The 13536-nt window shown below is 39.7% G+C and overlaps 1 protein-coding gene across 1 annotated transcript in view; it reads right to left on the reverse strand.

Moving 5' to 3' along the window:
• Window positions 1–13536, reverse strand: part of PITPNC1 (phosphatidylinositol transfer protein cytoplasmic 1) — a 74410-nt gene that overhangs the window by 12272 nt on the left and 48602 nt on the right. Inside the window, exons 5-6 of the mRNA XM_040081408.2 lie at window positions 12566–12637; window positions 3506–3601 (exon numbers count right to left, since the gene is read on the reverse strand). Coding sequence (XP_039937342.1) covers window positions 3506–3601; window positions 12566–12637 — 168 coding nt within the window. The remainder of the gene's footprint in view (window positions 1–3505; window positions 3602–12565; window positions 12638–13536) is intronic.

The raw sequence follows: 13536 nt of genomic DNA on the forward strand, positions 1-13536 counted from the left end.
AAAAGTTTATTCCATTTGTCCAGCTCTCCGTTGCTTTGTTATAAACAGGAAATGAAACATTGTTAATTCTGAGAACTTGAATGTTTGCACTGAACGTTTTGCTCAGTAGCTCACAGCTATGGTAAATGTTTCATTTCATGAATGATTCACTGGAGGCCCTCACTCCTCAGCATAGCTCAGCTTTGTTCTTTTCTGGGTTCCAGACAAATATATCTGTCTATATAGCTGGTGATACATATTCATTGATGCTAAAGTCACAAGGAAATGACTTCACAAAATGTACAATTACTTTTACCTGGCTGGTACATTCTCTGCACAGAAATACAAAATTCTGTACTCGAAGCAATATGTACATCCAGATTTGGAAACACATGTGGCTCCTTGCACACAAACAGGCAAACTTGTTAGCTGGGATCTAGAATCAACCTTTCTCCATTTGGAACATCACATTTAAACTTCTTAAAACTCAACGGATTAGACCCACACGTGTAAAAAAGCCCTGTATTTAAGATGTGGCTACTTCACAATGGAATTTGTGGATGGTCATGAAGCTAAAGGGAGGTCACCTGCTTTGGGATACCTGAATTGCTGCAGTTTCACCTCCTCCAGCCCTCCACAAGGGCAGAAATCAGCTCAGCCCCACGACAGACGTGGACCCTGTAAGTGTTTGTAATAACCAAAACCTGTTTTCTGATTCACTATTGACCTGGTGATTTCAATCCTGTGCACACTGCCAGGTAAGCCCTTCATCCTTAAGGGAATCCCAATCACCTGGACGATTCTTTTCAAGAGATCCCTCCATATTACTGGTAGAGGCTCCCTTAAAGTCCTGCAATGAAGCCACAGCTCTCCTTAAGCCTCCAGCTAACTGGATTCTTCACTTTTCAATTTTAGTTAATATTAAGAAGAAGAGAAAAGCAAATATGCACAAAGCTGAATTCAATCATTTTCCCTTCAGCCAGGGCATTTTTGTGGAACACATTTCCTCTCTCAGCACCGGTGAGAATGAGCTGTTCTACTCAAATGGAATATTATACATACAAGGATTATTTATATAGTTTGTCTTTTTATGTGTGAATCACTATTATGGAAATGAAAATGGAATCTATTTTTAAGATTCATGTCAGGACAACTGAAAAGCTACTTTTTAAATCATAGGTGGGAGGACACAGTGGCTTTGTCCTTTTACCATCAGGCTCATAATGCCCAGCACAGGGCAGGCAGAGGAAGTAGTGTGTGAAGGCTTTAAATGATTTAAGCCACTCTCTAGTGTGCAGTATTACACCTAAATAATGACATTTGCTGTTAAATCTGAAGAATATTTTTAATTGAAGAGGAATGCATTTTTGTCAGGATGTAGAGAAAATAAAAGCTCATTTCTAGAAGCTGCCAAACACGCTGACCCTGATAAAGAACTTGCTTTATTTTAAGCCTGTGAAAGAGCAACTGAAATGAAGAGATTACTGACATGCCTGAAGTTAAAATTGTTCTCATTGCTCTTTCTGGATGGGAGTCAGGACATTTATCCTGTGGGATCTAATGGTTAAATCCTGAGGATTGCACTTCACTTTTAATCTTTAAACTTAGTATCAGTTCAGATTACATGATCTAAAAGCAGCCAAATTGTTGTTATTAGTGCAAATAAAATACCTTTCAAAAGCTTACACTAACTGGGTTTATCTGAAGCCGCTATTTGGGAAACACAAACCCTTTCTCATTTGCATAGAATTACTGTTCTGATTGAAAACAGAATGGAAATTACATTTACAAACATTAAAAATCTTTTTATAGTCTCTAAATTATGTAAGAGACCTCATCAGAAATGGGAATTTGGCTTCATGTTCATCATATGGTAGCATAAAAACCCCATAGTTTGTAAACTTTGGAAGATCCACTATTTTCAACTATTATTAGTTCACTATCAATTGCGGCGTGTGCACAGTTAAATACTAAAGGTGTTCTTACTGCTCTATATGAATTCTGAAACAGAATTTGGTAGTCAACAGAAAAATCACCCATCAGTACAGAAAAAAACAACAGATGCTGGGCTATTTTTGTTGTTTAAGCCCATATAAAATTCCATTTTGCTTGGAATCGGGTCTTTGGATTTGTCTTTGAAATAGCAGCACAAAGACTCTGAAATGCTTTCCTCCTTTAAGATGAGCCTGTTTTTCTGTATCAGGGGATTAACCACGGCGAAATTATGCTTAATAGTTGGCTATTAAAACGAGCAGGAAAGTTGCAAAACTGGTTGTCACCTTCGTGTTTATGATTTCTGAAGTGCAGAGATCGAGATGAAAAATCTCACAGGATTTCTTTAAAGTACAGTCAAATGCTGACCCGTTCCATTAGCAGCTCATTCCTAAATGGAGCTCAGATAAGATGATGGGACCAATAAGCTGTTTCATGAGGTGTTATATAATTTTGGTACTAAACAGATGGGTTTCATTATCTAAGGAAAGTAATAAAATTACTTTTCATTCCACTGTAGGCTCAGTTTTGGTTTATGACCTGTACATAACATTCAAAATAGGATCTATATAAATGGAAGATAACAAGTACTCGATTTTTTTTAGTCTGAAAATCACGTCTCCTATAGTATAGAAATGTATTTCTTGGCAAGTCCTCACTTTCTGTCCTAAAAATGATTATGTAGTCTCGTTTTAGATAGTTAAACAGCTGCCATACTCACTGCCAGCTATGAATATAGACTTGGCTCCTTAGGCAAATCATATCTCCAAAATTAAATGTGAGCATAGATCTGATCATTCCTCTCTAGCTGCTTGTTGTGAACCATCATTTATCAACCCTGACATTAAAACATTGAGACCTCATCTTCATTTGCATGGTGGCTGCTGATTTCAAACAGTGAATCGCATTGACCTAGAAGAAGCACGCTCTTCAGAGATGTGCTCCATCAAATATACATGGGAGCAATTTCCGAGGGAGTTCGCACAGCGACTCTGCCTGCTGCCATTGATGCTTTTTGGCAGATCTGCTGCAGTCTGCAGTGTGCCTCAGTCCCTCTTGGTCTTGTGTCATTGTTCCCTTCAAGCAATTGTGCACCAGCACCTTGTCAGTGCAGCACAGCTGTCCTTTGCTGGGCTTGGGCACTTTGCAGGACTCACTGCTCAGGCTGGGATGCCGGCAAGGACAGCAGGGGTGTTTAAAAGTGCTCAGATCTGCAAACTCTTCACTGAGCTTCAAAATGCAAAGGAAAGGCCTTTTCTAGTTTGGACTAATTCAGCTGACTATCAAAGGTCTGGTACAGGATGTATTCTGATAAGGGTAGGAAAGCATTTCAAAGAATCATCTGCAAAAGAGAGTGTCAGGCAATCTAGACAAGCGAGGCTGCTGTCTGCTTCCCCTCCGGCCAAAAGCTCTTGAAATATTACTGACCAGCAAGATTTTATACAAAAATAAAACAGTTTTGATTCCTATCCAGGCTCTTCTAAAGCCTCTTACCTTCCCTTCCTCACCAGTTCACAGCCAAGTTGCCTCTTACCTCGGATTCCTTGTAATAGCGCTCGGGAATCTCATCGCTGGCAATATCAATAAAGCAGACTTCTCGCTCCAGATCTTTCGCTTCTTTGTCAAAAATCTGCAAGAGTTAAAGAAATTCAAGGCTGTTACAGAACAACACCCTCACAAAATCCACCTGGAATAACTGTTACAAGCAGTTTCAATGACTTGTGCAACACAGTGTATTTTAGGCTTGTGCCTGAAGAGCTTTGTGTGAAATACTTGAGTTTTTGCAGGAACGTGGTCACATTCTCCACCCTACTCATGATGTTCAGCACTTCCTGCTCCCACTGCTGTAGTCCCTTGGATTTTTTTGGAATGGAGACTTTGATTACAAACAGCAAAGTCAACGAATTGGATTGGTTTTACTGTACTCTCCAGTCTTTGTACTGGAGTCTGTAACTGTGTAAAAAACCCGGCTCTCTGGACTCGGGGTGTTTTCACCCTCTAAGGACGGCAGCAGTCTGCAGGTGTTTGCTGGGAACAGTCAGTCTGAGTTGTTGTTACACTGAGAATCAAAGTTTTGGTTGAACTGCCTCAGTGGAAGCTGCAAATTTCCCCAACCCATCCGTGCACACACATTTCCATCCTTCAGGACCTCATTTGGACCAGCAAGGCTCCTGTTCTATGCAAGGTGAATGATGGAGATATTTTGAAAATCCAGGTCATTTGCAGCTGCAGCGCAGTATCCTTCTGTGCCTGTGTCCATAATTTAATTATTTAGGCATCTCAGTGACCCATGTGACTTACACTGTGTCTGCAATACATTTCCCTCATGATTCTGAGACTTGGAAACAGCGCTGAGCTAAAAGGCTACCATGAATTAATGCCATGAAATTCAGGGAAGTTGTGCATCCGCTGTCAGGATCAGTAATAAGCTCACAATGTGCTTTTTCCTTTGGGGCACAATGTTCTATAGTTGACATTTCCAGGAAGTAAAAATATTTTTGTTTTAATTTTTTTTTTTTTTTTTAAATAAATGCAGTGAATGCTCTCTTGATTTAATTAAATTCTAGAGGAACAGTTAAAAATACCAAATGCCAGTAACTCTTTAGTAACAGAAATGCTGCTTCATTATTTCTGAAAGCATTGGGGCTGCCCATTGAAAGCATTCAAAAGAGCAATGGACTCCAGTGAACACAGGAACCAGCTGGTAGGGAGAAGATTGCTCAGGAAATCATCTTTCAAATACAGGAAAAGTCTGACTCTACAATTTTAACTTGTCTCGGTAGTGAATAAAACAGGCAGCACTGAACGCTCACTGAGCTGGATGTAACATGTTCATACATCTGAAACTGCAGAAGAACTGAGAAACTCCAACCCCGTTTTATTTGCAGTTTATCCTTCTCCAGTCGTTGTTTTGCAAAAAATCATGTTGATTATTTGAACAAATTGGAACTGGGAAGCCCTTCTCCTGTAGTGTTCCTTCTCTGAATTGGGTACATTGATGTAAATCACTTCTGTGTTTATATATATAATATAGGTCGCCTTTTGTAAGCTTCACTGCTTGCTTTTTTCCTAAACAAATTCAGAAATACAGAGCAGCCCCTGATGAAATCAGATGAACTATTTCCGGAACAAGATGCATTTCACCATAATCTCTTTGAAATAATGGAAATTGCACTTAAATGGACATTACCAGGTCAGCTGAGGCTTTGAATCTGTCCATGGTTTAGGTACAAGCCCCATAAATTCAAGCACATGCAAATCTCTGCCCATTTGCAAGGGCCTAAATGGAGATTATTACCCACTATCTTATCCAGAGAAATGTGCCCTGTCCCAGGCTTGATCCACATATTTCACCTCATATGAAAATAGTTCTAAATTCATTTTCTCTCTTTAAAATGCTGTGATGGAAGTGGGGATGACAGATGCCTTTGCCAATCTGTCAAAACCAGGAGGAATTTTTCAACCATTTCAACGATGCCTTATTTGCTGCCGAGACGGTCTGTGACCATTTCCTTTATTCCAGAAGTTTGCTGAATGACATTCTCACTTCCTTTTGCCAGCAGAACTTGTTGTCTAATCATTTATGCTTCTCCCTTTCTCAGATTGTCCTCACAAGATTTGCAGCTAGAGATTTAATCTTCTCATTCTATCAGCAGTTGAAAATAAGAAGTCATTAGAGAACAAGACTGATTTCTTTCTTAGCTCTAATTCTCTTATTGCCTCTCCTAGTCACAGAAACTTAGATTGCCTGAAACCCTGTAGGGAGGATGGGTTTATTGTGGTTGGGATCAAAGAGACTAAAAAAACTTAAAAGTTTTAAAGGAAAAGATTAAAGGCCACAAAAAGAAGCATAAGGCTCCCAATCTGTGCAACTGTATTTGCAAATGTGCAGAAACTGAATGGTGAGAACAATCTGTATCCTTAAGAAGATGATGTAGAAAGACAGAATATTAAATATTATATTGGAAAGAACTGGACAGGCTTCACATTTGGAAGCCAAGTAATTAACTGAGATTAAAATAATCAAATGGAAAACAAAGAGCAACATTCAGGCTGAAGTGGCCTTTTTGCCACGGGTTTTGGTTGTATTTTGGGGGGGAGTAACGTGACAGCTTTTTTACAAGAAACATTTATGTACTTCCCCTTCCTAAGAGGAATGAAAACAGCATGATTTAGACTACATCACCCACAGAATGACAGAAAGTGGGAGAAAGGTTTCAACTGGGTCTTCATTATGATTGTCATTGGTTTCTTCTGGTAAAAATTAAAAACCCCCAAACCCCAAAACAACTAAAAAAACACCAACCCCAAACCAACCAACCAACCCATCAACCAACCAAAAACCCAAAGAAAAGTTCACAAAGCCCCTCCAGGCAGGTGAAAGAACCCCAAGAAAGACAGCTCATACAGGAAACTGCAGAAATGTATGTCCTGGTGAACTTATATTTCATTCCTTTGTTTCCCTCCTGCCCTACAAGGACGTGTCCTGGCACATCCTTTGCCTGTGAGTTCCCTTCTCCTGGTAGCCACAGTCAGAACAGAAAATCAGGTTAGGATATGATGGGAAATTTAGTATCCTCTTTTCTACAAGCATTTTTTTCCCTATTTCTTTCCCCTTTTTCTATTTTCAGGCCAAGTTGCTGGCTTCAATTTTATTCAGATATAGTTAATCTAAAATATAACCTTTATGGCCAATCTCCACAGCTAACGTGGATTGGATATAAACAGCATAAAGGCAATTTCTGCTGAATGCATTGATTCCATCCACACTGGCAAACTCCTCACTCATCTGCACCATCAGGACTCTTGAGGGTCACATCTGTGCCTCTGGCTTGGCTTTGTTTCATAATACATGATTCTCTCTTGTGATGTTTGTTTTCCCTCTTGAAGAGCAAAGGAACTATCCAAGGGATTACCAGCTGGAAAGGTGTTTGCCTCTGTCATTAGTACAAAATGATTTTTTTTCCCAGCTTAAACACGAGGAGTTTGTGGTCAGAAGGCTGTAAAGTGACAGCTAATTCATAGCAGGGCCGTAACTGTGGCAAGGACTGCAAGAATAATCCTTTTCTTCCATTAGAAAAATGCACAAAATATACTTTCCACCTTGAAATTCTCATCTCTGCAGATTGCCATGGCCAGGACCACTGGCTGCCCCCCAGGCTGTGTCACCTGCTCTGCTGGAACTCTCATTTTTCTGTAGGAAAACTCCGACTCAGAACTCAACCCATGGAGTTTATGCAGTGTGTAACTTTTCAATAAGTCATGCTCCAACCTCAGCTACTTCCAAATTCCCTCATTTCCCTGTGAGATTTATTTGGACAGAGATTACAGGAATTGACCAATTTCAAACCTGTTCATGGAATAAAACTTTATGTGGACACGCATAATTGAGAGCAATTTTTCTATTGAAAAAGACTGAATCTGTCTTTGAGAAAATTTGGTTCCCTGAACTGGCTGGGAATATCCCTGTGTGCCACAGAGTGGGAGAGGCAGTTACCTATTTATCTGCAGCCTTGCTCCCTGCTCCTTTTGATCTCCATGTCGTGACTCCCCTATTATTCCATCTCTTATAAAATATCTCATTAAGATTTGTACTTTCTGGACAGTGAACTGGGTTTTTATGTAATTGTGTCAAAGTGGCTGTGCTTCCAAGACCACAATAGACTATCTATAATGTTTGCTGGGATCAGTTTTTTTAAGTCACATCTAGTTCAAGTGCCAGATTTACTGACTGACTTCAGTAGTTCATTTAGAAAAATCAAGAAGTAGAGGCACAACCATATCACTTGTTCACACTCTGTCAGTGTGGGCCTTGTCATATGTTCTGCGATAGCCATATGGGCTTGGGACATACGATCTGCAGTTCAACAGAGAGCTCTTCCCTCAGGAGGAATTGCAGACTAACCTTTCCACTTGTTTGCCTTTATCTTTTCCGACTTCTTAGAGGGGAGAAAAGCATCACAAAATCATGATTTTTTTACACTGCAAATTATGGGATACTCAGTACCATCACACAGGAAAAGTCCAGGTACAAATACAATCACCCTGAAAGTGTCCCTTGCTTTGACTTTGCCATATTTTGAGTGATGCCCAGCAATTCTTTTGACAGTTTCCAGAATGACATCCTGTGGTGCAGTGAGGCTAAACCAGGGCACAGCTGAATCCTTTTCAGCTAAAATCACTGTTTCATGGCAGTTGCCTTAAATAGTAAATTTACATTTAATTTCCATGTGCTACATTCAAGTTTGTTACAACCTAGTTCCACATTACTAAGATAGGAGACAAAAATAGAGAAAAAAACCACCCTAAACTTAACCAAACTAGAAATGGATTTTCTTGTTAGATGCCATACCTAAAATTTATTTTACTTTAGTTTCATAATCAAGATCCAGCCACTGAGCTTTCCAGAGAAAAATGCTCTTTACAAAGAACAAGGCACTGGCAGTTTTACATACAGTGAATTCTCATTATTGACAGCCTTTGAATTTTTTGACAAGCTGTACTTTTTTTTTGCTTTCCCCAGACACCATCAGATGGCAAAAAAATCACTGCCCAAATATCAGCAGCAATTAATTCTGTGACTGAAGACCTAAACCAAAACAAACCAACAGAAATCAGTCAAACATAATGATCCTTGTGCAACAAATAGGAAAATTTGATGTCTCTGCGATTCGCTTGAGCAGTGTCTGTCCCCACTCTGCCTTCCCTGGACCTTCAGCTCCTTTGCAGACATTTTCCCCGGTAGCGGGGCGTGACACGCAGTGTGTGACATGGCTGGGCACTGATTGCAGCAGCCACTCGGCCATATGGTGGGTCCCTGTAATCACCACAGCTGATTGTAATGCACACTTGGTGCATTCCCCACCAAAAGGAAAAAACAACCCCAAAGTGTGTGTCTGGAGTGCACACTGAAATAGCAAGAAAAAGAGATGGAGGAGAAGTGAGAGTAAGATGACAGTTGGGCTAAATTAGTCCTTTGTGACACAAATGCTGAGCAGTCAATGGATTGTTGAAAGAAAATAGCTGTCCAAATAAAAAAAAGAGCTTCAGGAAGTCTTGTCATGGAAAGCACACACCCAATTTATTGACACACAAGCAGTAACTCCCACCCTCCTGCCCGGATTTCTACCATTTCATTCAGTAGATACCTGTAAGAATTCTCTCGATGCCCCTTCTGGTTTTAATATTCAGAGTACAGACTTTAGCTATCTATATTCAAATTCCCAAAGTGCTCATTTTCCTTCGGGAGAAAGGTGTGATTACTGTGGCCTTTTACACTGGCCTGTGCCCACTGAGGCTGTTGGTTGTAGGCACCTGCACTTCCCCCTGCCCAGCACTCCCCAGTACCACCCTGACCAATGGAAGCAGCTCAGGACACAAAGGGAAGCAATATTTTCATGGACTCTACAGGCGCCACCTCCCATGTCACAAAACGCTATAATTTTTAAAATTTCCATTTTAAAATTTAAAATAAAAGTAAAATCAAAATAAAATTTCTCTTTAAGAAGTCGACTTTTAATTTCAAAGATCTGCAGGAGGAAGCACTGACTGGCCTGACTCACTGGTCCAGTTTCTGACAGTGTTAATGAAGCTGTAAAGCTGCAAGGCAGCAGGGACAATATTTGATGTACTCACATGTTCATCCAGCACTGGCTCTGTTTTTCTAAGAATAGAGTTGCCATGGAACATCTACATGGGATAGATCAAAATCAGCTGCTCTGAGCTCTGAAATCACAGCTCAGTGGATTTATGGTTCTGCACTACTACACAAGGTTACCTAAATAAAGACATTTATTGTCCATTGTTCTTTCTGTCAGTGTCTATATTTGTGCAAATCAACCGCAAACTTTAACAGATTGGAAAAAGAATGCTTTAGCACATTTAAAATAGCTTAAAATGCTAATGAAGTCTAAGACGTAGAAAAATCAGGTCCCAGAACAGATACCATCTTTCACTAGTATCACTACTATCTTCTATCGTGCCAAATGGGAGGAAAAGTCAGTAGGAACTTGGCATCAAGATATATTGCAATAATTAGGAAGAATTATACCAGACAATACACCATGTTAAATAAAATAATTCTAATAACATCCCAGCCTACCAAATGACAGGAAACCAAGACCATTTATATTGCTTTTTTCCATGGATCAGTGGAATTAGTTTTATTATCCTTATGTCTAAGTATTGCCTTTCACAATCAGTATCTACTTTATCAAACAGTATGGAAATGAAGAATAGATCAGAGTGCAAAGACTTCAAAAACCCTTTATGATCTAAAAAATACACTGAGAAATAGCTGAGTTAAAATCAGATCTGTATTATTGTCCTCATTACTGTAACATTAATATTCATTCCGTCTATTTTGCATTACAACTGCAAAATTTACAGAAGTATTTTTTGGATTAATTATTTCTTCAACAGACAAGGCTGATAGCTGCAATGAAGGGAAATATAATCTGTAAGAATGGGTGCTATGCTTCCTGTTGTTTTCTACCCAGACAATGACATTTAATCTAAACTCATCTGACACAAAGGAGAAATGCACTTTACAAGTTCTTAAGGGAAGTTTAAACTTGCCCATTGAGTAATGGAAATGAGGTTGACTCCTGCTCCTAGTTCCAAGGTGTTTGGATGAATTGAAGCCTCTCCATATTTAGGAAGCTTCCAGCATTTCAGTGCTGTACCAGTCATGTCTGTGGTCCCAGATAAAGGTCATGGGAGCACAAAAATTTAGATCTTCCATTGGTTTATTGTGTTCACACCAGTGAACAGCACAGCTCTAAGAATTACAAAATCAAGGAAATTAGGGCTGGTGTGCAACCCCCTAATTCAGCTGCTCTTTCTCCTCCTCAGTTCAAGCAGGGGTCAGTGAAATCTCTTAATCTAGGCAAACACTGGCTTAGTCTGTGACTCAGGTGCTGTAATAGAAAGGTAATATGATATTACCCCACAGGCACTCTGGAAAAAATGACATTGGAAGAGCTGGATTCAAGCAGAATAGAGTTTCTTTGATTTACATCACTGGAGTATCCCACCTCTGTGCCGCTTTCATCTGAATTCCCTGGCTAGATACTGTTCAGGGCTTGATTCACAGTATTTTAGCCACAAGCTGACACACTGAAAGAATTCACTCTGCTTAAATAGCTTCAGTTCTTCCTCTGTCAGACAGCAGCCCAGATCACGTCTGCTCACTGCTGACATTATAATGCACCAGAAAATTAGTCTGCACCTCCCAAAACCAAAGGTGTGAGCTTGCTCTGAATTAAAGTGCTGCCAAAAAGCAGAAGTGAACATTAAAAAGTGCATAAATTACAGGATGTTCATCTAGCTGGTAATGTAATACACTTCTTTTTAACTCACTCGCTGATCTGGCTTAGAGTAGCAGCGACTGTGAGTGGTTGGTATCTGGTGGTTAATAGATGATCCCTGTCATGTTCCCAGTGGGAAAGTGTCAGCATGCCAAAAGCATTATCCCAAATTCCACCTTGTTCTTGTACATGTAATTATTCTGCCATAAGCAGTGCAACAGCTGTCAGCCTCATGAACAGGCAGCCCCAGGGGGCTGAGGGAAATGCACCTCCCACCTGGAGAACAGAACACTTTCCTCTTACCAAGGCTGCTGGAGAGATACCCCAAACCATGGGAAGGCTGTGCTCAGACCCCTTAAAATATGCTTGACTGCCTTTTTCCTCCTTAAGAATGTGGTCAAACATTGGCTCTCTGTTTTACAGATCTAATTTCCAGACATTTAAACTTTATTTCATGCCTGCGAGAAACTTCTTCCCATAAGTCTGCAGCCAATGCATACCAAAATGAAACAGGGAGAAATATATTTGTGTATGAACCCAATCTTTACATGCTGGGCTTTATTGAAAGTTACTGGGTTATTTTGCAAGGTGTAAGACTCTGCTTTGCTCTCTGCAAAACAAAGTCTGACTGACCTCCTGCCTTCTGCTCCTGAGCCTCTCTGATAAGCAGCTGTTGGCTACTCACTCCCACCCTTCCTCTAAATAGGATTTTCCATAGTTAATTGTCCCCCTCATCTCTAAGATTTAACTCTGAAAATTTTTAACTTCGGGTAAGTGACTGCCAAAAGCATCACCTGAGTGCACAGCCATTGTTCCCCTGAAGCTGCTTACTGAGAGCTCTCATCTCTGACCATTGTCTAGCTTCCTGTTTGTTCTTCCTGACACCTCCTTGGAATTCAACGTCCTTTATTCAGAGATAGTAAAACAGAGATAGTGAAACACAGAAAGGGGAATACAAGCACACCAACAAAACCCCAGTCATCTTTTCTTTACTTTCCATAAATGTTCATCACTACTAAATACGCATATGTAAATGATGTCGTGTTTAGAGAAGGAACAAATAGAATAGAAGAGGCAGAAAGGAAGGTGTTTGCACAGATCTTTCATTTCCTGCTATTCCAGAGATAACTCCTCTGCAGCTGCCCAAGACCAGGACACCCAGGGAGGGACAAAGGCACAAGTTTGGTGGAGCCTTTTTCCCAAATGGAGAGACCTCCAGGCCCCAGACACGGACTGTGCTTAACAAAGAGGATTAAATCAACATTTGCACAAGGTGTCATACTTACACTGTCATTGCTTCCTTTGTTGTCCTCATATTTTGTCTCTATATGAATGGAGAATTTAGGCAAAAACGAACACTGCAACAAAAGAAAAGTATGTTTAACACGAGAAATATGCCTTGCTTCGTCAGCTGACACGTTCAGTACATCCCTTTTGGTACCACCTTTCTTATTTTTTTCAGATTACCTCGAGAAAAAGAGTAAATGTTCACAGAATGTAAACCTGAAATGTTTGATGATTCTGGAGGGATCCAGAGATTCTATCTAAAAGCTGAAAATTATAATGAAGATATAAATAAATCACTAAAAGCAGTCTGGAATAATTAGATGCAATGGTTTTCTTGCTCACTATGCCCAGGAGTATGAATGTCCTGAATGTCTTGTTAGAAATTCAATTCACTAAGATCTTGAGAGCAACTTGATATCCCTCATCATAAACCAGTCTATGCCTCATATAGAAAAACCCAAGGACAATTCAGCAGATGCAGATCCAGACCAAACAGACAGCAATGCTTTCATATGTGAGGGGTTTTTCTTAATTTTCAATGAGAAATTAATTTTAGCATAATTTCCTATTAATGAAATTAAGATGGATTATGAGCCCCTGTGAAAATTCCTTTATACTAAATCCAAATAAATCTTTAGATAATAATGCCACAAAATAAATTACACCAATGTTTTTCTGTTAAAGACTAATATTCTGTATTTACATAGGAATAAATTTATTTTTCTGAGGATTGCTTATCTTAGTTGACTTACGAAGACTACGATTTGTAATTCTAGGCAACATAATCCCATCATAATAAATATTTCCAATATATTTTATTTATCATTTCACAGTCCTTTCAAAGCAAGTTTTCAGACAGGCAGATAGAGCAGCTGTCTAACCAGCTCTGAATGACACAGGTTCAGCGTCTTTCCAATTAGTCACCAAGGCTTTCCTTGCATTAACTGCCAGTTCCTTGTGTGATGCATCA

This window comes from Hirundo rustica, chromosome 18, assembly GCF_015227805.2.
Source record: "Hirundo rustica isolate bHirRus1 chromosome 18, bHirRus1.pri.v3, whole genome shotgun sequence".
NCBI classification, from domain to species: Eukaryota; Metazoa; Chordata; class Aves; order Passeriformes; family Hirundinidae; genus Hirundo; species Hirundo rustica.